Below are 24,575 nucleotides of genomic sequence, written 5' to 3'. Positions count from 1 at the left end.
TAATCTCATGGAACTAATCATCTCATGGAACTAATCTCATGGAACTAATTTCATGGCCCTAATCTCATGGGACTAATCTCATGGAACTAATCTCATGGAACTAATCCCATGGAACTAATCTCATGGAACTAATATCATGGAACTAATCATCTCATGGAACTAATCTCATGGAACTAATCATCTCATGGAACTAATCTCATGGAACTAATCATCTCATTGAACTAATCTCATGGAACTAATCTCATGGAACTAATCTCATGGAACTAATCTCATGGAACTAATCTCAGAGAACTAATCCGATGGAACTAATCTCATGGAACTAATCATCTCATGGAACTAATCTCATGGAACTAATTTTATGGAACTATTCCCATGGAACTAATCTCATGGAACTAATCATCTCATGGAACTAATCTCATGGAACTTTTCTCATGGAACTAATCTCATGGAACTAATCTCATGGAACTAATCTCAGAGAACTAATCCCATGGAACTAATCTCATGGAACTAATCATCTTATGGAACTAATCATCTCATGGAACTAATCTCATGGAACTAATCTCATGTAACTAATCTCATGTAACTAATCTCATGTAACTAATCATTTTATGGAACTAATCTCATGGAACTAATCCCATGGAACTAATGTCATGTAACTAATCTCATGGAACTAATCTCATGGAACTAATTATCTCATGGAACTAATTATCTCATGGAACTAATCTCATGGAACTAATCTCATGGAACTAATCTCATGGAACTAATCTCATGGAACTAATCATCTCATGGAACTAATCTCATGGAACTAATCATCTCATTGAACTAATCTCATGGAACTAATCTCATGGAACTAATCTCATGGAACTAATCTCAGAGAACTAATCCCATGGAACTAATCTCATGGAACTAATCATCTCATGGAACTAATCTCATGGAACTAATCTCATGGAACTAATTTTATGGAACTATTCCCATGGAACTAATCTCATGGAACTAATCATCTCATGGAACTAATCTCATGGAACTTTTCTCATGGAACTAATCTCATGGAACTAATCTCATGGAACTAATCTCAGAGAACTAATCCCATGGAACTAATCTCATGGAACTAATCATCTCATGGAACTAATCATCTCATGGAACTAATCTCATGGAACTAATCTCATGTAACTAATCTCATGTAACTAATCTCATGTAACTAATCATCTCATGGAACTAATCTCATGGAACTAATCCCATGGAACTAATGTCATGTAACTAATCTCATGGAACTAATCTCATGGAACTAATTATCTCATGGAACTAATTATCTCATGGAACTAATCTCATGGAACTAATCTCATGGAACTAATCTCATGTAACTAATCATCTCATGGAACTAATCTCATGGAACTAATCCCATGGAACTAATCACATGGAACTAATCTCATGGAACTAATCTCATGTAACTAATCATCTCATGGAACTAATCTCATGGAACTAATCATCTCATGGAACTAATCCCATGGAACTAATCATCTCATGGAACTAATCTCATGGAACTAATCTTCTCAATCAACATTTCAGTCGTTTGGGCCCTGGGATCCTCTCCTCCAACATTGGGGTGAATTAAGTTACTGGGGGGGGGTTCTACTGAGAAGATATAGTTGAGCCTCAGGAATTCTGAGATTTAGTTGTGTATTAATTAAAGACAATTAAGTGGTGATAAATGATACCTCAGTTATATGCAGTATTATCATGGGGAAATACACAGCTTACTGTTGGGGCACTTACTTGTAGGCTCTAAGTAAGTGCCCCAACAGCCTATGAGTAAGTGCCCCAACAACCTATGAGTAAGTGCCCCAACAGCCTAGGAGTAAGTGCTCCAACAGCCTAGGAGTAAGTACTCCAACAGGAACAAAACGCATTACGTTGTTATATACTATTTGGGCCCCCCCACACAATCCCTTACTGTGAGTACTTACCCTCTCTCTGTGTATATGGGCCCCTGTGTGTATGTTATATACTATTTGGGGCCCCCCCACAATCCCTTACTGTGAGTACTTACCCTCTCTCTGTGTATATGGGCCCCTGTGTGTATGTTATATACTATTTGGGGGGCCCCCACAATCCCTTACTGTGAGTACTTACCCTCTCTCTGTGTATATGGGCCCCTGTGTGTATGTTATATACTATTTGCCCCCCCACACAATCCCTTACTGTGATCTCTTATCCTCTCTCTGTGTATATGGGCCCCTGTGTGTATGTTATATACTATTTGGGGCCCCCCCACAATCCCTTACTGTGAGTACTTACCCTCTCTCTGTGTATATGGGCCCCTGTGTGTATGTTATATACTATTTGGGGCCCCCCCACAATCCCTTACTGTGAGTACTTACCCTCTTTCTGTGTATATGGGCCCCTGTGTGTATGTTATATACTATTTGGGGCCCCCCCACAATCCCTTACTGTGAGTACTTACCCTCTCTCTGTGTATATGGGCCCCTGTGTGTATGTTATATACTATTTGGGGGGCCCCCACAATCCCTTACTGTGAGTACTTACCCTCTCTCTGTGTATATGGCCCCTGTGTGTATGTTATATACTATTTGGGGCCCCCCACAATCCCTTACTGTGAGTACTTACCCTCTCTCTGTGTATATGGCCCCTGTGTGTATGTTATATACTATTTGGGGCCCCCCACAATCCCTTACTGTGAGTACTTACCCTCTCTCTGTGTATATGGGCCCCTGTGTGTAGGTGGGGGGGTCCCCGGGGGAGGAGCATATGGTGCAAGGCGTAGGCCATGGCATAGACAGCTTTATACACATGGTAGGTTGTTCTGAAAGTGACGGTGTTGTAGCCTTTCCGTTTGAGTTGAGTTATTTTCTCCTTCCCGGAGCAGTTTCCCAGGACGAGGGGGTAAATCGTCTGGATCATCGTGTTCCTGAGCGGAACGGAGGTCAAACAGTTGAAATAAGTAGCAAATATGTCCTCCAGCATTTTATCCCCCTTGGTTCTGTTGAGGTTCTCCAGGAGTCGGTGCAGCCTGGGGAGGTTCTTGCTCGGCCTCTTGAAGAACAAAGTTCCATTGTACAAGGTCCGTAGGCTCCGTGCTGTGCTGTATGGCCGGTAATTCCAATTCACCGGGACTATGAGAATCTTCTCAAGGAGACTTCCCTCCTCTCTCGTTAGGGAGTTCATGTAGAACAGGGAGACCCGGCTGCACATCACTGCCCCCCGAGATGTCGTCTGTCTCAGCTTCCCCTGGAGTCTCGCATAGAGCTCATCTCTCCTGGGGTTCTGCTCCTCGGGGATACTCAGGGTGTACTCAATGCAGATTCCATACTCGCCCAGGACTTTGCTCAAATCCCGACTCAGCTGCTCCCCAATGTCATCGTCTGAGCGAATGATTCCGACCCAGTTCCAACCCAAATGTCTCAGTAGCTTTGCTATCGCCTGGTACTGGGTCTGGTCGTTGGGCAGAGTTCGGAAAAAAGCCGGATAGAAACGTTTGTCGGATAAAAGATGGTCTGTTGCGCCATAGCTAATCTGTAATATAAACATGGGGGTGAGTTCTATTGGCCAGCGCAAATATAAACAGAAATATGTACCCCCTACTGTAAATGATAAGGATATTAGCAGTCACTGAGGGGTTCTGTGCCCCCCATATAAAGGCACAAGGCTGCAGGCTGAGTTATACAGGGAACTCTGAGTATCACTCATGTATTATAAGGGATAATGTACCCCCTACTGTAAATGATAAGGATATTAGCAGTCACTGAGGGGTTCTGTGCCCCCCATATAAAGGCACAAGGCTGCAGGCTGAGTTATACAGGGAACTCTGAGTATCACTCATGTATTATAAGGGATAATGTACCCCCTACTGTAAATGATAAGGATATTAGCAGTCACTGAGGGGTTCTGTGCCCCCCATATAAAGGCACAAGGCTGCAGGCTGAGTTATACAGGGAACTCTGAGTATCACTCATGTATTATAAGGGATAATGTACCCCCTACTGTAAATGATAAGGATATTAGCAGTCACTGAGGGGTTCTGTGCCCCCCATATAAAGGCACAAGGCTGCAGGCTGAGTTATACAGGGAACTCTGAGTATCACTCATGTATTATAAGGGATAATGTACCCCCTACTGTAAATGATAAGGATATTAGCAGTCACTGAGGGGTTCTGTGCCCCCCATATAAAGGCACAAGGCTGCAGGCTGAGTTATACAGGGAACTCTGAGTATCACTCATGTATTATAAGGGATAATGTACCCCCTACTGTAAATGATAAGGATATTAGCAGTCACTGAGGGGTTCTGTGCCCCCCATATAAAGGCACAAGGCTGCAGGCTGAGTTATACAGGGAACTCTGAGTATCACTCATGTATTATAAGGGATAATGTACCCCCTACTGTAAATGATAAGGATATTAGCAGTCACTGAGGGGTTCTGTGCCCCCCATATAAAGGCACAAGGCTGCAGGCTGAGTTATACAGGGAACTCTTGAGTATCACTCATGTATTATAAGGGATAATGTACCCCCTACTGTAAATGATAAGGATATTAGCAGTCACTGAGGGGTTCTGTGCCCCCCATATAAAGGCACAAGGCTGCAGGCTGAGTTATACAGGGAACTCTGAGTATCACTCATGTATTATAAGGGATAATGTACCCCCTACTGTAAATGATAAGGATATTAGCAGTCACTGAGGGGTTCTGTGCCCCCCATATAAAGGCACAAGGCTGCAGGCTGAGTTATACAGGGAACTCTGAGTATCACTCATGTATTATAAGGGATAATGTACCCCCTACTGTAAATGATAAGGATATTAGCAGTCACTGAGGGGTTCTGTGCCCCCCATATAAAGGCACAAGGCTGCAGGCTGAGTTATACAGGGAACTCTGAGTATCACTCATGTATTATAAGGGATAATGTACCCCCTACTGTAAATGATAAGGATATTAGCAGTCACTGAGGGGTTCTGTGCCCCCCATATAAAGGCACAAGGCTGCAGGCTGAGTTATACAGGGAACTCTGAGTATCACTCATGTATTATAAGGGATAATGTACCCCCTACTGTAAATGATAAGGATATTAGCAGTCACTGAGGGGTTCTGTGCCCCCCATATAAAGGCACAAGGCTGCAGGCTGAGTTATACAGGGAACTCTGAGTATCACTCATGTATTATAAGGGATACTGTACCCCCTACTGTAAATGATAAGGATATTAGCAGTCACTGAGGGGTTCTGTGCCCCCCATATAAAGGCACAAGGCTGCAGGCTGAGTTATACAGGGAACTCTGAGTATCACTCATGTATTATAAGGGATAATGTACCCCCTACTGTAAATGATAAGGATATTAGCAGTCACTGAGGGGTTCTGTGCCCCCCATATAAAGGCACAAGGCTGCAGGCTGAGTTATACAGGGAACTCTGAGTATCACTCATGTATTATAAGGGATAATGTACCCCCTACTGTAAATGATAAGGATATTAGCAGTCACTGAGGGGTTCTGTGCCCCCCATATAAAGGCACAAGGCTGCAGGCTGAGTTATACAGGGAACTCTGAGTATCACTCATGTATTATAAGGGATAATGTACCCCCTACTGTAAATGATAAGGATATTAGCAGTCACTGAGGGGTTCTGTGCCCCCCCATATAAAGGCACAAGGCTGCAGGCTGAGTTATACAGGGAAATGATGATCTCTCAGAACAGTACCTACCTGTGAGTACCCATAAGGCCTCAGTAGCTGGGCTATGGGCAGTGATGTTTCCGTAAACAGATCCCCAATAAACCCCGCCACCCGGTGCTGCTCCCTACAGGAATAGTTGGGGACGGTTTCCCCGGGTCCGGATAGAATACTGAACACATCCTGCATGGCGTTGTTCACGTTCCTGCAGGAATCAAATATATGGTACCCTAAGGTGACATTGGGCAGTATGGCCGGATTCCTATTGATCTCATCAACGGCGAAAATAAACGCCAGGACATGGCGGTAATACTCCATGAGGGGCCTGTGGGAGGGGCAAAGAGCTAGAATTAGCGGCTGGAGAGGGAGGGATTGGCGCAATTTCACTCTGGAAAAAAAACTGAAAACAATCTCAAGATACAGTGAATCCTACTGCAAATAAACCAACCAAGCACACTGAGTGGGCAGCAATGCCAACCATGCCAACAATGGCCAATCATGCCAACAATGGCCAATCATGCCAACAGTGCCAATCATACCAGCGATGGCTAATCATGCAAACAATGGGCAATCATGCCAGGGATGCCAATCATGCCAACAGTGCCAATCATACCAGCGATGGCTAATCATGCCAACAATGGGCAATCATGCCAGGGATGCCAATCATGCCAGGGATGCCAATCATGCCAACAGTGCCAATCATACCAGCGATGGCTAATCATGCCAACAATGGGCAATCATGCCAGGGATGCCAATCATGCCAACAGTGCCAATCATGCCAATGGCTGGATCATGTGGGAATCAGTCAGTTAGTGAGGGGGAATCTGTCAGTGTTGGGTTGAGCCCACAAATAAGATTTGGGGGACATATTTATTGGGAGACAGGACTAAGTTACAATGGTTTCCCATGGGGGGGTAAGTACAGGGCCTGATTGCTACCTGTACTCACTGGTGCTGAATGAGCCAAGTTATGTGGCGGCGGCAGGGGGGCACCCCAAATCCAGGCCGGCTGGGGCTCACGGGGGCAACACAAAGACAATGTAAGTCCAACAAAAATGGCGGCTTGCCCTTGTATTTTGCTCTTTGCCCCTTATGGCTGTATTTTAAGGAGGGGGTTCACCTTTAAGTTAGTTTTTAGTATGTTATAGAAAGGCCAATTCTAAGCAACTTTTCAATTGGTCTTCATTATTTGTTTTTCATAGTTCTGGCATTATTTCCCTTCTTCTTCTTCTGACCCTTTGCAGCTTTCCAATGGGGGTCACTGACCCCGGCAGCCAAACCCTATTGCTCTGTGACTGCTGATCCAGTTTTCAGTGAGCCCCCCTGTTAGCAGAGATTGGGAGGCAGGGCTACACCCCCAGTGCAGGGACCCCCACCCCGGAGTTTATCTGTTGGCACAAGTGCCCCACGTGTGGGCAAGTCACTGTAAACAGAAGCGCCGACTGCTCTCTGTGACTTTCTACCCCCGGGAATAACATCGCTCCGTTACTTTATTGTCTGCAAGTTTTAAAGGAGAAGTAAAGTTTAAATTACTGGGGAATTAAAAAATGTTAGGTACCCCCCCACTGATTTACATCACTTACCTGTTACCCTGGGCCAGTGCTCCTGTTGGCTAAAACTGCCCCTATTTCTGTTGCCATCTTCTTCAGATTTTTCTGTGTAATGTTCTGGCAAAGGCAGGAATGTGGGTTCTGGCCCAGGCAGGAATGTGGGTTTTGGCCCAGGCAGGAATGTGGGTTCTGGCCCAGGCAGGAATGTGGGTTCTGGCCCAGGCAGGAATGTGGGTTCTGGCCCAGGCAGGAATGTGGGTTCTGGCCCAGGCAGGAATGTGGGTTCTGGCCCAGGCAGGAATGTGGGTTCTGGCCCAGGCAGGAATGTGGGTTCTGGCCCAGGCAGGAATGTGGGTTCTGGCCCAGGCAGGAATGTGGGTTCTGGCCCATGCAGGAATGTGGGTTCTGGCCCAGGCAGGAATGTGGGTTCTGGCCCAGGCAGGAATGTGGGTTCTGGCCCAGGCAGGAATGTGGGTTCTGGCCCAGGCAGGAATGTGGGTTCTGGCCCAGGCAGGAATGTGGGTTCTGGCCCAGGCAGGAATGTGGGTTCTGGCCCAGGCAGGAATGTGGGTTCTGGCCCAGGCAGGAATGTGGGCTCTGGCCCAGGCAGGAATGTGGGTTCTGGCCCAGGCAGGAATGTGGGTTCTGGCCCAGGCAGGAATGTGGGTTCTGGCCCAGGGAGGAATGTGGGTTCTGGCCCAGGCAGGAATGTGGGTTCTGGCCCAGGCAGGAATGTGGGTTCTGGCCCAGGCAGGAATGTGGGTTCTGGCCCAGGCAGGAATGTGGGTTCTGGCCCAGGCAGGAATGTGGGTTCTGGCCCAGGCAGGAATGTGGGTTCTGGCCCAGGCAGGAATGTGGGTTCTGGCCCAGGCAGGAATGTGGGTTCTGGCCCAGGCAGGAATGTGGGTTCTGGCCCAGGCAGGAATGTGGGTTCTGGCCCAGGCAGGAATGTGGGTTCTGGCCCAGGCAGGAATGTGGGTTCTGGCCCAGGCAGGAATGTGGGTTCTGGAGCATTCGCGGAAACAAAGAGCGAGCGCAAACCCACAGCCGCCGACAAGCAGAGGAAGAAAGAGCTGAAGAAATGCCCCAGACCGGTGCAGTTTTCTGCTAACAAGAGCACTGGCGGGGGTATCAGGGGGTATCAGGGGGTATAAGGTAATATCACCGGGGGGGTCCCTAGCGTGTGTGACTTGGCACAGAGACATGGAGAAAGAGTGAAAGGTTAATACAATTGAAAAATGACACACACTGGTCCCCATAAAAGGTACATACCCCCCCAGTGCAAAGAGCCAACCAGTTGCCCCCCAGTTCCTACCTGTCACAGTGTCTAAAATCCATCTCCCAACCCCCCCTATTCTATCAAACAGGCAGTTTTGAGCACATTAGGCGCCATTTTCCCCTCTTTCCCTAATATGTACAAACGGGGGGATCTTTCCGTGAGTAGAACAGTTGGGGAACAATTGGAGGGAGATTTAACTGAATGGGGGGGGGGGGGGGATTTCTTTCTTGCCCTTTGACATGAGGAGTTTCTGTGCCGCTTTCAGCCATTGGGCACATCTTACCGCTCGGTTCCCCACATCCCCACAACGGGACCTGAGATGCAGATAAAGAGTTAATGTTCAAAACAAAACACCAATGGGAAGAATATGTATCGTCTGGAAATGGGGAGAACCCTTTACTCAGAATTGGGGGGTCAGTGTGAAGGCCCATCTCGGCTCCTGGGGGCCCATCTCTGCTCCTGTATGTGCCGGGGAGAACCCTTTACTCAGAATTGGGGGGTCAGTGTGAGGGCCCATCTCGGCTCCTGGGGGCCCATCTCTGCTCCTGTATGTGCCGGGGAGAACCCTTTACTCAGAATTGGGGGGTCAGTGTGAGGGCCCATCTCGGCTCCTGGGGGCCCATCTCTGCTCCTGTATGTGCCGGGGAGAACCCTTTACTCAGAATTGGGGGTCAGTGTGAGGGCCCATCTCTGCTCCTGTATGTGCCGGGGAGAACCCTTTACTCAGAATTGGGGGTCAGTGTGAGGGCCCATCTCGGCTCCTGTATGTGCCGGGGAGAACCCTTTACTCACAATTGGGGGGTCAGTGTGAGGGCCCATCTCTGCTCCTGTATGTGCCGGGGAGAACCCTTTACTCAGAATTGGGGGTCAGTGTGAGGGCCCATCTCGGCTCCTGTATGTGCCGGGGAGAACCCTTTACTCACAATTGGGGGGTCAGTGTGAGGGCCCATCTCGGCTCCTGGGGGCCCATCTCGGCTCCTGTATGTGCCGGGGAGACCGACATTCACACAACAATGTAAAGTATTTGCTGAAAAGGGAATTTCTGGAAGTAATAAAGCCCCAGCGAGGGCCAATCACGGGGGCTGAATAGGAGCATGTGATGTGGAAATACTCACATAAAGCAGGTGATTAATGAGGATTTTTTTTGTAACAGAACGGCCTCAAAGTAATAATGTCTGACGGTCACGATTCCGCCAATAATATAATCTCCATCGCGGAAATATCTGGGCTCAAAAAACTTTCTCCTGGAGTTCAGAGAGCAAGTAGATCCCGAAGGCTGAGGTGCTCCTGGGGTCCCCATGAGGGAACTGAGGCACAAAGTGACTTTAATCAGTGTGAAGCCACCGGGCATCGTGTCCCAGAAGCTCCAACAGCTCCCGGTTCTGCAGAACCTTCTCTCTCTGCTCTTTGTGCTGCTCCTAATGATGCAGAGGAACCGGGGAAGCGACAGGCACAGAGGTAGGATATATATACGCGCGTACGGCGCATTCTATTTTATTCCGGACCTTTCCCAGTAGTGACCCCAGGTGGCTCAGAACGATCCGAAGATAAAAATGTACATAGGAGACTTTCTTTGTTAAACATAGAAATGCTTTGCTGGAAATAGCGGAGAAAGAAACGTCAAGGAGTCCAGCAAATGGGGCCATTGACCTTTTATTGGGCCGGAAGGTCATTCTGACCAGAATCCTCTGGGGATTTAACTCTATATCCCCCAACCAGCATCATGTTTAACACTATCAGTTCTGAATGTGGAGTTTCCCACCTACCCCACTTGCCTAAACACCATGTTCACTTTTACCTGCTCTTGTTACACCAATTATCAAATGTATCAAGGGTATAAATCTCAGTCATTGGTCCAGTGGCAACAGTACCCTTATGATCATCAGCTCCTTCTACCTCGGGACCCTCAGGGTGGGAACCTCATACCCTTTGTGCCCTCCATACTGTTGCTCTGTGAGAGCTGCTGTCACTTTATGGGAAAGGGCATTACATTCTGGTCAATAAATAAAGTGTCAAAGCAAAGTTTCAAATGTTGTTACATGGCCCTGGTCCAGAATATTACCTGTGGTGCCTGCTCCCAAGTTCTACTCCAACTGAAACGTTGCACATACTATTGGCAATAACATAGTTGGCTCATATTGTTAGGAATTGGCATGCACTTTACTGGGATAGGGTGCTAGCCCTTTGCCAATAACATGGCTCGGATAGGCCAAATGGCATGTGGTGAGACGTAACTGTGATAATAGGGTCCAACAGCCTACTGTGTGGCCAGTTTGTGTCCAGCCTTCATAGCACTGGGCTGGGAGCACAGCTTAATGATAAAGTATAGACAGGGCCCAACCCCCTGCTTCTGGGCTACCACTGTGAGGAGAAATGAAGGAGAACTGGAACTGTGTGAGCCAACACCTTTCCAACCATGACCACACCGCCCACAGTGATAGCTTCTAGAACATCTGATGGGCTTGAAGTAGTGATTAATGAATGACAGGGATCCTTGGCTGACAGATTGGAGGGTATAGTTAGCCTCTGTAGCACCAATATAACTCATGCCTCATGGGCAGGGCTGCAGAGGTCAAGTTGTTGACCGACCTTGTTGTTGGAATTGGGAAACTCTAAGACAACTGATCACAACATTCCTTCAGAGGAGTCAAAAAGATGAGATGGATAGAGATGAGTCTGAAAAAGCTTGTTGCTTAATTTTCTCACCTGTAAACTAAGCTTTGTTACATTAACCCAGCAGCCTTATTGGTTAGCCAGTCAGGGCTATATAAGCCCAGCCCTCCTCACATTCCTGGCCTGAGCATTGGCCTTACATTGAGCACCGTGGCCTGCTCCTAGCTCTTGTTGCCTTTCCTGGTCTTCTACTAAGCACTGTGGCCTGCCCCTAGCTCTAATTGCCTTTCCTGGTCTTCTTCTAAGCACTGTGGCCTGCCCCTAGCTCCTTTTGCCTTTCCTGGTGTTCTTCTAAGCACTGTGGCCTGCCCCTAGCTCTTGTTGCCTTTCCTGATCTTCTACTAAGCACTGTAGCTTGTCCCTAGCTCTTGTTGCCTTTCCTGATCTTCTACTAAGCACTGTAGCTTGTCCCTAGCTCTTTTTGCCTTTCCTGGTGTTCTTCTAAGCACTGTGGCCTGCCCCTAGCTCTTGTTGCCTTTCCTGGTTTTCTACTAAGCACTGTAGCTTGTCTCTAGCTCTTGTTGCCTTTTCTGGTCTTCTACTAAGCACTGTGGCTTGTACCTAGCTCTTGTTGCCTTTCCTTGTCTTCTACTAAGCACTGTGGCCTGCCCCTGGCTCTTGTTTCTTTTCCTGGTCTTCTACTAAGCACTGTGGCTTGTCCCTAGCTCTTGTTGCCTTTCCTGGTCTTCTACTAAGCACTGTGGCCTGCCCCTAGCTCTTGTTTCTTTTCCTGGTCTTCTACTAAGCACTGTGGCCTGCCCCTAGCTCTTGTTGCCTTTCCTGGTACTCTACTAAGCACTGTGGCTTGTCCCTAGCTCTTGTTTCCTTTCCTTGTCTTCTACTAAGCACTGTGGCCTGCCCCTAGCTCTTGTTTCTTTTCCTGGTCTTCTACTAAGCACTGTGGCTTGCCCCTAGCTCTTGTTGCCTTTCCTGGTACTCTACTAAGCACTGTGGCCTGCCCCTAGCTCTTGTTTCCTTTGCTGGTCTTCTACTAAGCACTGTGGCTTGTCCCTAGCTCTTGTTGCCTTTCCTGGTCTTTTACTAAGCACTGTGGCTTGTACCTAGCTCTTGTTGCCTTTCCTGGTCTTCTTCTAAGCACTGTGGCTTGTACCTAGCTCTTGTTGCCTTTCCTTGTCTTCTACTAAGCACTGTGGCTTGTACCTAGCTCTTGTTGCCTTTACTTGTCTTCTACTAAGCACTGTGGCCTGCCCCTAGCTCTTGTTTCTTTTCCTGGTCTTCTACTAAGCACTGTGGCTTGTCCCTAGCTCTTGTTTCCTTTCCTTGTCTTCTACTAAGCACTGTGGCCTGCCCCTAGCTCTTGTTTACTTTCCTGGTCTTCTACTAAGCACTGTGGCTTGCCCCTAGCTCTTGTTTACTTTCCTGGTCTTCTACTAAGCACTGTGGCTTGCCCCTAGCTCTTGTTTACTTTCCTGGTCTTCTACTAAGCACTGTGGCCTGCCCCTAGCTCTTGTTTACTTTCCTGGTCTTCTACTAAGCACTGTGGCTTGCCCCTAGCTCTTGTTTCTTTTCCTGGTCTTCTACTAAGCACTGTGGCTTGCCCCTAGCTCTTGTTGCCTTTCCTGGTACTCTACTAAGCACTGTGGCTTGCCCCTAGCTCTTGTTGCCTTTCCTGGTACTCTACTAAGCACTGTGGCCTGCCCTAGCTCTTGTTTCCTTTGCTGGTCTTCTACTAAGCACTGTGGCTTGTCCCTAGCTCTTGTTGCATTTCCTGGTCTTTTACTAAGCACTGTGGCTTGTACCTAGCTCTTGTTGCCTTTCCTGGTCTTCTTCTAAGCACTGTGGCTTGTACCTAGCTCTTGTTGCCTTTCCTTGTCTTCTACTAAGCACTGTGGCTTGTACCTAGCTCTTGTTGCCTTTACTTGTCTTCTACTAAGCACTGTGGCCTGCCCCTAGCTCTTGTTTCTTTTCCTGGTCTTCTACTAAGCACTGTGGCTTGTCCCTAGCTCTTGTTTCCTTTCCTTGTCTTCTACTAAGCACTGTGGCCTGCCCCTAGCTCTTGTTTCTTTTCCTGGTCTTCTACTAAGCACTGTGGCTTGCCCCTAGCTCTTGTTGCCTTTCCTGGTACTCTACTAAGCACTGTGGCCTGCCCCTAGCTCTTGTTTCCTTTGCTGGTCTTCTACTAAGCACTGTGGCTTGTCCCTAGCTCTTGTTGCCTTTCCTGGTCTTCTTCTAAGCACTGTGGCTTGTACCTAGCTCTTGTTGCCTTTCCTTGTCTTCTACTAAGCACTGTGGCTTGTACCTAGCTCTTGTTGCCTTTCCTTGTCTTCTACTAAGCACTGTGGCCTGCCCCTAGCTCTTGTTTACTTTCCTTGTCGTCTTCTACTAAGCACTGTGGCTTGTCCCTAGCTCTAATTGTCTTTCCTGGTCTTCTACTAAGCACTGTGGCGTGTCCCTAGCTCTTGTTGCCTTTTCTGGTCTTCTACTATGCACTGTGGCCTGCCTCTAGCTCTAATTGCCTTTCCTGGTCTTCTACTAAGAACCGTGGTTTGCCCCTAGCTCTAATTGCCTTTCCTGGTCTTCTACTAAGCACTGTAGCCTGCTCCTAGCTCTTGTTGCCTTTTCTGGTCTTCTTCTAAGCACTGTGGCCTGCCCCTAGCTCCTTTTGCCTTTCCTTGTCTTCTACTAAGCACTGTGGCCTGTCCCTTGCTCTTGTTGTCTTTCCTGGTTTTCTACTAAGCACTGCTGCTTATCCCTAGCTATTGTATCCTTTCCTGGTCTTCTAGTAAGCACTGTGGCTTGTCCCTAGCTCTTGTTGCCTTTCCTGGTCTTCTTCTAGGCACTGCTGCTTATCCCTAACTATTATATCCTTTCCTGGTCTTCTACTAAGCACTGTGGCCTGCCCCTAGCTCTTGTTGCCTTTCCTGGTCTTCAACTAAGCACTGTGGCTTGTCCCTAGCTCTTGTTGCCTTTCCTGGTCTTCAACTAAGCACTGTGGCTTGTCCCTAGCTCTAGTTGCATTTCCTGGTCTTCTACTAAGCACTGTGGCCTGCCTCTAGCTCTTGTTTACTTTCCTGGTCTTCTACTAAGCACTGTGGCTTGTCCCTAGCTCTTGTTGCCTTTCCTGGTCTTCAACTAAGCACTGTGGCTTGTCCCTAGCTCTACTTGCATTTCCTGGTCTTCTACTAAGCACTGTGGCCTGCCTCTAGCTCTTGTTTACTTTCCTTGTTGTCTTCTACTAAGCACTGTGGCTTGTCCCTAGCTCTAATTGTCTAATTGCATTTCCTGGTCTTCTACTAAGCACTGTGGCTTATCCCTAGCTCTTGTTGCCTTTCCTGGTCTTCTGCTAAGCACTGTGGCCTGCCTCTAGCTCTAATTGCATTTCCTGGTCTTCTATTAAGCACTGTGGCCTGCCTCTAGCTCTAATTGCATTTCCTGGTCTTCTACTAAGCACTGTGGCCTGCCTCTAGCTCTAATTGCATTTCCTGGTCTTCTACTAAGCACTGTGGCTTATCCCTAGCTCTTGTTGCCTTTCCTGGTCTTCTACTAAGCACTGTGGCTTGTCCCTAGCTACTGTTGCCTTTCCTGGTCTTCTACTAAGCACCGTGGCTTATCCCTAGCTCTAATTGCCTTTCCTGGTCTTCTACTAAGCACTGTGGCTTGTCCCTAGCTCTTGTTGTCATTTCCTGGTCTTCTGCTAAGCACTGTGGCCTGCCCATAGCTCATGTTTTCTTTCCTGGTCTTCTACTAAGCACTGTGGCTTGTCCCTAGCTCTTGTTGCCTTTCCTGGTCTTCTACTAATCACTGTGGCCTGCCCATAGCTCTTGTTGCCTTTCCTGGTCTTCTACTAATCACTGTGGCCTGCCCATAGCTCTTGTTGCCTTTCCTGGTCTTCTACTAATCACTGTGGCCTGCCCATAGCTCTTGTTGCCTTTCTTGGTCTTCTACTAATCACTGTGGCCTGCCCATAGCTCATGTTTTCTTTCCTGGTCTTCTACTAAGCACTGTGGCTTGTCCCTAGCTCTTGTTGCCTTTTCCTGGTCTTCTACTAATCACTGTGGCCTGCCCATAGCTCATGTTTTCTTTCCTGGTCTTCTACTAAGCACTGTGGCTTGTCCCTAGCTCTTGTTGCCTTTTCCTGGTCTTCTACTAATCACTGTGGCCTGCCCATAGCTCATGTTTTCTTTCCTGGTCTTCTACTAAGCACTGTGGCTTGTCCCTAGCTCTTGTTGCCTTTCCTAGTCTTCTACTAATCACTGTGGCCTGCCCATAGCTCTTGTTGCCTTTCCTGGTCTTCTACTAAGCACTGTGGCCTGCCCATAGCTCTTGTTGCCTTTCCTGGTCTTCTACTAAGCACTGTGGCCTGCCCCTAGCTCTTGTTGCCTTTCCTGGTCTTCTACTAAGCACTGTTGCCTGCCCATAGCACTTGTTGCCTTTCCCGGCACTGTGGCTTGTCTTTGGCTCCCTTTGAGCCAAAAAATCTGCGCCTGTGGCAATAGAGTTGCATTTCACAAAGGTTTCTGTCTCACAAATTTCTTAGCAGTTTCGCAAAATTTTCCTTGAAGTGAAATGGGACAGATTCACTCGTTACTAGAGATGGGACCATGTGAGCCAACATTGTTGTATTTGAAAAATGTATTTTTCCCAAAAATGTGGGTATTCAAAGCTCGGAATACTGGGTTCATATGTACTCGTCTTCCCATATGATTCCCCACTAGGGATATATGATTCTCGCCCACAGTGAGTGTCACTCTTGGATTTAAATAAATACTTACTCAAATTGAGCCTGGAAGTTCCCCCTGGGCCTGACCTGAACCCTTCAGATCCACTAAGGATATTACCCAGACAGCTTTATTAGAGGTATACATTAATACAGAGTGTTACAATACAGAGTATTAAATAATAGCTCATACGGCCTGAAAGCTCCAGAGGACGTGAGGGAACAAATTTTAATATAAAAATGTTGCCATTTAACCATTTCTTCCTACTTGGGGCTGATCCCATGGCAGCCAATCATCAGCTTTGTTTCAGCATAACTGTGTCTCTCTGTCCATCTTTAGGAACCATTAGCACAATGACCTGTATGGTATTTGTGTAGTTGGTGATTCTGAGACTATTGGCCAAGCTTGCCATCTTGGGTCAGGAGGAAATTTTTGCCTTTGAGGTTTCAGGTGGGATAGTTGCCTCTAGCCATTGGCAAGGCTACATTTTGAGCAAAAGCCTAAACTTTAAGCGCTTTCATCTTTTTTTCAGCCTAAATATTGTGCTACAATGTGTTACTGTGTATGTTACACTGGGGCAGGGGATGGACTTAGAAGGGATGATGAAGGAACGAGGGGATCCCTTGGCTGCCATACTGGGGAGCGTAGCTAACCTTCACAGGGCCATTATAATTCATCCCCCATTGGCAGCAGAAGTGAAGGATGAATCCCCCTTGTTGTAATTGTATGACTCTGGCTCAACTGGGATTCCCAATAGGCCCTTGCAATGTAAGTGCATAGCACCCCATCAGCCCACTAAGGCAGGGGTCCCCAACCTTTTATACCTGTAAACCACATTCAAATGGAAAAATTGTTGGGAAACAATGCAAGCATGAAAAAAGTTCCTGGGGTACCAAATATTAGCTATAGTTGCCTATTTGGTAGCCCCAGTATGGACTGGAAGCCTCCAGACTTGGATTGACTCACATGGGTTTCTATGCAACAAAAACTTGCCCCTGATTTGGGGCCACTGGGAGCAACATCCAAAGGGTTGGGGAGCAACATGTTACTCGTGGGCCACTGGTTGGGGATCATGGGTCTAAGGAGCCTTACAGCATTTGCCAGATTCCACAGATTGCCAGTCCAGGCCCTATTTTTATATCCCACCATTTTAGCCCCCCACTTGAGAGAAACATACCAATCCTGACATTCTGTATAGGCCATGCACACAGTTTTGAAGGCCACACACATTCCACCATAAGCCGCTCTATGTTTGAATTGACACCTGACTCACTTACTCCCCAGTAACTGCCACCAACGAGGGTACAGTGAAGCCCCAACATTGAAACCCCAAACATCATTGTGATCCCCATAATAAACCAGCTCTGTGATTCCCTCTGGCACTGAGACCCCAGTAATGTTGCTGAGCCCCGCGCCCCTGAGTAGGCTGATGTCACATTATTTACCCCCCCATACTTAACTTTTCTGCACTTGAGCCGGGGGGGCACCACTAGTTTTTGAGATCATTGTCAAATGTCACTGTGATTTTTATCCACGATTGTGATATTTTATTCCAGCATTTCTTCCCAATCATCACTAAGACCTGTACGTCGGAAGCTTTTAGTCTGTAGGATTTGTATTTTTTGACAATTTTCTTTAGAAAAAAAGAACTAATTTGTGTTTGAGAAAAAAAAATGTGATAAATATTTTTGCTGTGATTTATATAAATTGTAGCAAAACACAATCTTGAAAATGTACAAATCAGCCCCTCAGAACTAGCGGCAGTGACAGGGGTAACAATAGGGGCAATTAGAGAGTCTAGTAACAGAGTTAGTAGGGTTGTTAGACCGACAGAGAGGAATGACAGGAATGAGAGGAATACTTTTCTTTAAAACTACGGCAATAATTATTAAAAATAAGCAATATTATATTAACTACTGAATTATGAACTACAATATTGTTATAACAGCAGTAAGGCATGGATCTATAGTTATATATATATGGCATACAAAGGATTAGATGTATAACTATCTTTACACCATTCAATATATTTGAAAAATGATTATATGTTATTTATTTCCAAGCAAAAAGCTTTTCACATTCATTTCAGGTCTAAACAGTATTGTGTAACATTTGGGCAGAAATATAGAGGCTAAAAGGCCCGCGCTTGAGGTGAGTATGGCAAATATCTCCACACACACAGTGTTTTTGCCTTTGGTGCTCAGATAGGCCGGGATCATTGTGATCCAAACACTGCAGAAGAGCAGCATGCTGAAAGTGATGTACTTGGCCTCATTAAAACTGTCCGGTAAGCTCCGAGCTAAAAATGCTAAAACAAAACTAACAGCTGCCAGAAGCCCCATATACCCAATAACTGAGTAAAAGCCAATAGCTGAGCCCTCATTGCACTGAATGATGATGGTTCCAGGGGAAGTGTGAATGTCCAGTTCCTGAAAGGGAGGAGAAATGGCCAACCAAGTCATGCAGATGATTATTTGAATGGATGAGCAGAACAAGACTACAGAATTGGACAGTTTGACTCCCAGCCATTTTCTCCATGAGCTCCCTGGCTTGGTGGCTTTGAAAGCAACACAAACCATGATAGTCTTGGCCAGGAGAGAAGAGACAGCTATGGAGAAGGTGATTCCAAAAGTGATGATGCGCAGCATGCAGGTTATATCCACAGGGCGACCGAGGAACAGAAACACACTGAGGAAGCTCAGCTTGATGGAGACAAGGAGGAGGAAGCTCAGGCTCCGGTTGTTGGCTCTCACTATGGGGGAGTCTCGGAATGTAATGAAGATGTCAAATATCAACAGAGTAATAAGGAAAAAGAAAATAGCAACAGACGAAACAAAAACAGAAATCACATTATTGGTGTAGGATAGAAAATCTTCTTTTCTTGTAATACACTGATCCTTCCCCTCATTGGGCCATTCCATGTCTGGGCATGGGAAGCAGCTTATGCTGTCTGTGAAGATATCAGAGACATTATACATTAAAAACTAATCTAATGATACAATAGATTGACCAGACCGGGGGTAAGTGAGTGTAGGACAGGCCAGACCGGGGGTGAGTGAGTGTAGGACTGGCCAGACCAGGGGTGAGTGAGTGTAGGACAGACCGGGGGTGAGTGAGTGTAGGACTGGCCAGACCGGGGGTGAGTGAGTGTAGGACAGGCCAGACTGGGGGTGAGTGAGTGTAGGACTGGCCAGACCGGGGGTGAGTGAGTGTAGGACTGGCCAGACCAGGGGTGAGTGAGTGTAGGACTGGCCAGACCGGGGGTGAGTGAGTGTAGGACAGGCCAGACCGGGGGTGAGTGAGTGCAGGACAGGCCAGACCGGGGGTGAGTGAGTGTAGGACAGGCCAGACCGGGGGTGAGTGAGTGTAGGACAGGCCAGACCGGGGGTGAGTGAGTGTAGGACTGGCCAGACTGGGGGTGAGTGTGGGACTGGCCAGACTGGGGGTGAGTGTGGGACTGGCCAGACTGAGGGTGAGTGTGGGACTGGCCAGACCGGGGGTGAGTGAGTGTAGGACAGGCCAGACCAGGTGTGAGTGAGTGTAGGACTGGCCAGACCGGGGGTGAGTGAGTGTAGGACTGGCCAGACTGGGGGTGAGTGAGTGAGTGTAGGACAGGCCAGACCAGGGGTGAGTGATTGTAGGACAGGCCAGACTGGGGGTGAGTGAGTGTAGGACAGGCCAGACCGGGGGTGAGTGAGTGTAGGACTGGCCAGACTGGGGGTGAGTGAGTGTAGGACAGGCCAGACTGGGGGTGAGTGAGTGTAGGACAGGCCAGACCGGGGGTGAGTGAGTGTAGGACAGGCCAGACCGGGGGTGAGTGAGTGTAGGACTGGCCAGACTGGGGGTGAGTGTAGGACTGGCCAGACTGGGGGTGAGTGAGTGAGTGTAGGACAGGCCAGACCAGGGGTGAGTGATTGTAGGACAGGCCAGACTGGGGGTGAGTGAGTGTAGGACAGGCCAGACCGGGGGTGAGTGAGTGTAGGACAGGCCAGACTGGGGGTGAGTGAGTGTAGGACAGGCCAGACCGGGGGTGAGTGAGTGTAGGACAGGCCAGACCAGGGGTGAGTGAGTGTAGGACAGGCCAGACCGGGGGTGAGTGAGTGTAGGACAGGCCAGACCGGGGGTGAGTGAGTGTAGGCCAGACCGGGGGTGAGTGAGTGTAGGACAGGCCAGACCGGGGGTGAGTGAGTGCAGGACAGGCCAGACCGGGGGTGAGTGAGTGTAGGACAGGCCAGACCGGGGGTGAGTGAGTGTAGGACAGGCCAGACTGGAGGTGAGTGAGTGAGTGTAGGACTGTTCAGACTGGGGGTGAGTGAGTGTTGGACTGGCCAAACTTAGTTGGCCAGCTTCAATATATCGCAATATACAGTATATAGGAGTGGTGGTTGTGAACTAAACCATTATCTATTCTATTTATGATTACAACTCCTAGTTATGACTTACCGGTTATATTAGAGATCTCTCCCTCAGAACAGGGGGCACAGTCATAACAGCAGGACTGGGCTCGGGGCCTTGGGGCCTTCCTGAATCCCGGGGGGCAATTGTCTGAGCACTGAGACCTTGGCACCTACAGTGAAAATGAATGATGGATTATTACCATCTGTTTATCAGGTATATGGGGCATAACTAATATGAAGAGATTGAACAGAAAGAATTAGAAACAAAAGTAAAATGCTAAAATGTAATTCATTTATAAAATATAAAAAAATGAGCTACAAAAATATTTTGCGTAAAAAACTCTGTTGCTATTTAGTATATGTGGGTACGGGCGGCCGTAGGGTTCTAATAGCGTCTAATAGGTTCCCAGCCTTCAGCCTTGGGAGGTTCCCACAGGATCATTCCTGGGACATATAACTCCATGGAGCAACATTCCGGATCTTTATTTCCCTTCCAGCTGGGTTGTTCCTATGTTACAGGGGGCCGAGAGCTGGGAAACCCCTGGAAATATTTCACTTTTTAGCCTATAGGTGACCCCTCCTATTGCCCTTATAGTCATGCAGAGCTTCTTCTCTCCTGAGGAATAATCCCAGTTGTTTGGTTAATCCGGACAATTCCCCAATGGCACTGACTGACTGTATCAGTTCTAGGTTTGCAGTCTAGATAACACTAGTTCCAGGGCTATTGTGTAGATCTTTGGGCTGAAAATGGATGGAGTCCATATCCATTGGCTGATAGGACTCATGAACTGAATGTTGAACCTGAGGGCAGGAGGGTATCACGGAAATATTGTTGCATTAAATGTCATTTTCTAATCAGCATTTTTATCATCTAAATGAATTCAGTGGTTAAAGTTGTCAAAAATAACTGTTCTATGATCACTGAGATATGAAACGTGAGCAAAGGAGTAATATGATGGGTTTGGGGCCAGACCATATGATCCCCTATTCTGATATGCTTAATAGTTATATACAATATGCTCAGATATTATCAGATGGATACCATGTTACCCTATATCAGCAGTAGGGATGTAGCGAACCTCACAAAAAAAGTTTGCGAATCCGTTCGCGAACTTCCGCCAAATAGTGCGAACTTTTGCGAACTTTGCGAACCCCATAGACTTCAATGGGAACTTTAAAACCTAGAAAAGCCATTTCTGGCCAGAAAACTGATTTTAAAGTTGTTTAAAGGGTGCCACGACCTGGACAGTGACATGCAGGAGGGGGATCAAGGGCAAAAATTTCTCTGAAAAATACGTTGTTGACACAGCGTTGCGTTTTGTGCTGTAAAGGGCAGAAATCACACTACATTTCTAAACTTGTGTAATAAACTGCTTTAAAACGTCCGGCGCCTACATGCCAATCAAGTCGTGTAACGGTTACAGCCGGTTCACACGCAAAGACAAAACGCCGCAGTAGTGGATACGGAATATATTATTGCTGGTGGAAAAACGACGCTCAGGCGATTTTATTGCAATGCAATGTCACTACTATGTGTAACGTGTTTGGGGCACTACTATGTGTAACGTGTTTGGTGCACTACTATGTGTAACGTGTTTGGGGCACTACTATGTGTAACGTGTTTGGTGCACTACTATGTATAACGTGTTTGGTGCACTACTATGTGTAACGTGTTTGGTGCACTACTATGTGTAACGTGTTTGGTGCACTACTATGTGTAACGTGTTTGGTGCACTACTATGTGTAACGTGTTTGGTGCACTACTAATAGCACTGGGCTCTATAAATTACAGTAGCAAAGTAAAAAACACAAATTAAAAAAAATTATGTGAATGTGTGGTTGGTGCTTAGTGCACTACTATGAGCAGCACACTTGTCTCCAACACACACACACGGAGCTGCAGTACACAATGAAAAGAACAGAAAATAAAAGCAGTCCTTACAGGGACTATTGGGTTACAGCAGATGATCAGCAGGACAGCTTCCCACAGCAGCTACATACAGAGCAGTAGAAAGTAGATCACTAGTCAGCAAAGCTACCTAAACTGTCCCTCAAACCCCTGCACAGCTCTCTCCCTATGTGCTAATACAGAGCAGTAGAAAGTAGATCACTAGTCAGCAAAGCTACCTAAACTGTCCCTCAAACCCCTGCACAGCTCTCTCCCTATGTGCTAATACAGAGCAGTAGAAAGTAGATTACTAGTCAGCAAAGCTACCTAAACTGTCCCTCAAACCCCTGCACAGCTCTCTCCCTATGTGCTAATACAGAGCAGTAGAAAGTAGATTATTAGTCAGCAAAGCTACCTAAACTGTCCCTCAAATCCCTGCACAGCTCTCTCCCTATGTGCTAATACAGAGCAGTAGAAAGTAGATTACTAGTCAGCAAAGCTACCTAAACTCTCCCTCAAATCCCTGCACAGCTCTCTCCCTATGTGCTAATACAGAGCAGTAGAAAGTAGATTACTAGTCAGCAAAGCTACCTAAACTGTCCCTCAAATCCCTGCACAGCTCTCTCCCTATGCTAACTCATCAAGCACACACAGGCAGAATGTAAAATGGCTGCTGGGCTTTGGTTTATATATGGAAGGGAGTGGTCCAGGGGTGGTCCAGGAGGGAGAGCTGCCTGATTGGCTGCCATGTATCTGCTGGCTCTGGGGTGAGAGGTCAAAATTTGGCTCCAGCTAAGGTGAACCCGAAATTGCGAACATCGCTAAAAGTTCGCAAACTTGCGAACACCCGATTTTCGTGCGAATTAGTTCTCCGGCGAACAGTTCGCTACATCTCTAATCAGCAGAAAGAGTTGGCACTGAATATTATAGACAATATCAGATCATAATGAATCGTTGTTCTTTTTCTCTGAGAACATAAACCTGACCTAGAACCAAAAGCCACATTCTCATTGCTGCTTTCCTGCTTTATCTGAGTAGAATACAACATGGCGGTACTTCGGGCATCTATAACATTTGGAAAAGAAAACAGTTCTTACTTTATTGCTCTTCCACGTTACTGATGTTGGAATAAAGTTTAGTTGCTGATCTGATGGAGCCCCTGGTAGGAACTCGCCAAGGGGGACTCTGCCCATCCTATTCGCAGCCGTTATAATGTAGCTGTAGAGCCAGTACCTTGTTATATACTCCACATTCTCATTAACGAAGGAGTCTGGATTCTCTGGGGATTTATATTGAGGCGCTTTTATGTAACGATGCAACTGTGAAATACAATGTAGCCCTTTAGGAATGAAGATATTATCAATGAAATGAATGTATTATCAATGAAATGAAGATATTATCAATGAAATGAAGATATTATCAATGAAATGAATGTATTATCAATGAAATGAATGTATTATCAATGAAATGAAGATATTATCAATGAAATGAAGATATTATCAATTAAATGAATATATTATCAATGAAATGAAGATATTATCAATGAAATGAAGATATTATCAATGAAATGTAGATATTATCAATGAAATGAAGATATTATCAATGAAATGAATATATTATCAATGAAATGAAGATATTATCAATGAAATGAAGATATTATCAATGAAATGAAGATATTATCAATGAAATGAATGTATTATCAATAAAATGAATGTATTATCAATAAAATGAATGTATTATCAATGAAATGAAGATATTATCAATGAAATGAAGATATTATCAATGAAATGAATGTATTATCAATAAAATGAATGTATTATCAATGAAATGAAGATATTATCAATGAAATGAAGATATTATCAATGAAATGAAGATATTATCAATGAAATGTGATTTCTAATGTACAGTGTCATTATGTAAAAGCAATGATTAGCGGTTGGGCTGCTCCCCTATAGCGCCTCACAGTCTGCCGGAATAGCACAGAGGCAAAACCTTCTTTTGTCACAGAGTTCAAATAAAATTCTAAAGCAAATGGAATTGTCTGGAAAACATTTCATCACTCACCTGAGAGGTACAGGGGTACAGTGGTACAGGGGTACGCAGGTACAGAGGTACAGGAGTACAGGGGTACAGGGGTACAGGGGTACAGAGGTACAGGGGTACAGGGGTACAGGGGTACAGAGGTACAGGGGTACAGGGGTACAGGGGTACAGGAGTACAGGGGTACAGGGGTACAGAGGTACAGGGGTACGGAGGTACAGAGGTACAGGGTTACAGGGGTATGGAGCTATGGAGGTACAGGGGTACGGAGGTACAGGGGTACAGAGGTACAGGGGTATGGAGGTACAGGGGTACAGGGGTACAGGGGTACAGGGGTACAGAAGTACAGGGGTACAGGGGTACAGAGGTACGGGGTACAGAGGTACGGGGT

General features: G+C 46.6%; 1 protein-coding gene across 1 annotated transcript in view; it reads right to left on the bottom strand.

Annotated features, from left to right (window-relative positions):
• The window catches only part of LOC100498444 (vomeronasal type-2 receptor 26), a 29,650-nt gene extending 19,843 nt beyond the window's left edge, over positions 1 to 9,807 (bottom strand). Inside the window, exons 1-3 of the mRNA XM_031895193.1 lie at positions 9,623 to 9,807; positions 5,713 to 6,004; positions 2,707 to 3,531 (exon numbers count right to left, since the gene is read on the bottom strand). Coding sequence (XP_031751053.1) covers positions 2,707 to 3,531; positions 5,713 to 6,004; positions 9,623 to 9,807 — 1,302 coding nt within the window. The remainder of the gene's footprint in view (positions 1 to 2,706; positions 3,532 to 5,712; positions 6,005 to 9,622) is intronic.
• Between the last annotated feature and the right edge of the window lie 14,768 nt (positions 9,808 to 24,575).

This window comes from Xenopus tropicalis, chromosome 1 (genome assembly GCF_000004195.4).
Source record: "Xenopus tropicalis strain Nigerian chromosome 1, UCB_Xtro_10.0, whole genome shotgun sequence".
Lineage (NCBI taxonomy): Eukaryota > Metazoa > Chordata > Amphibia > Anura > Pipidae > Xenopus > Xenopus tropicalis.
This window is presented reverse-complemented; position numbering and strand designations above follow the sequence as displayed.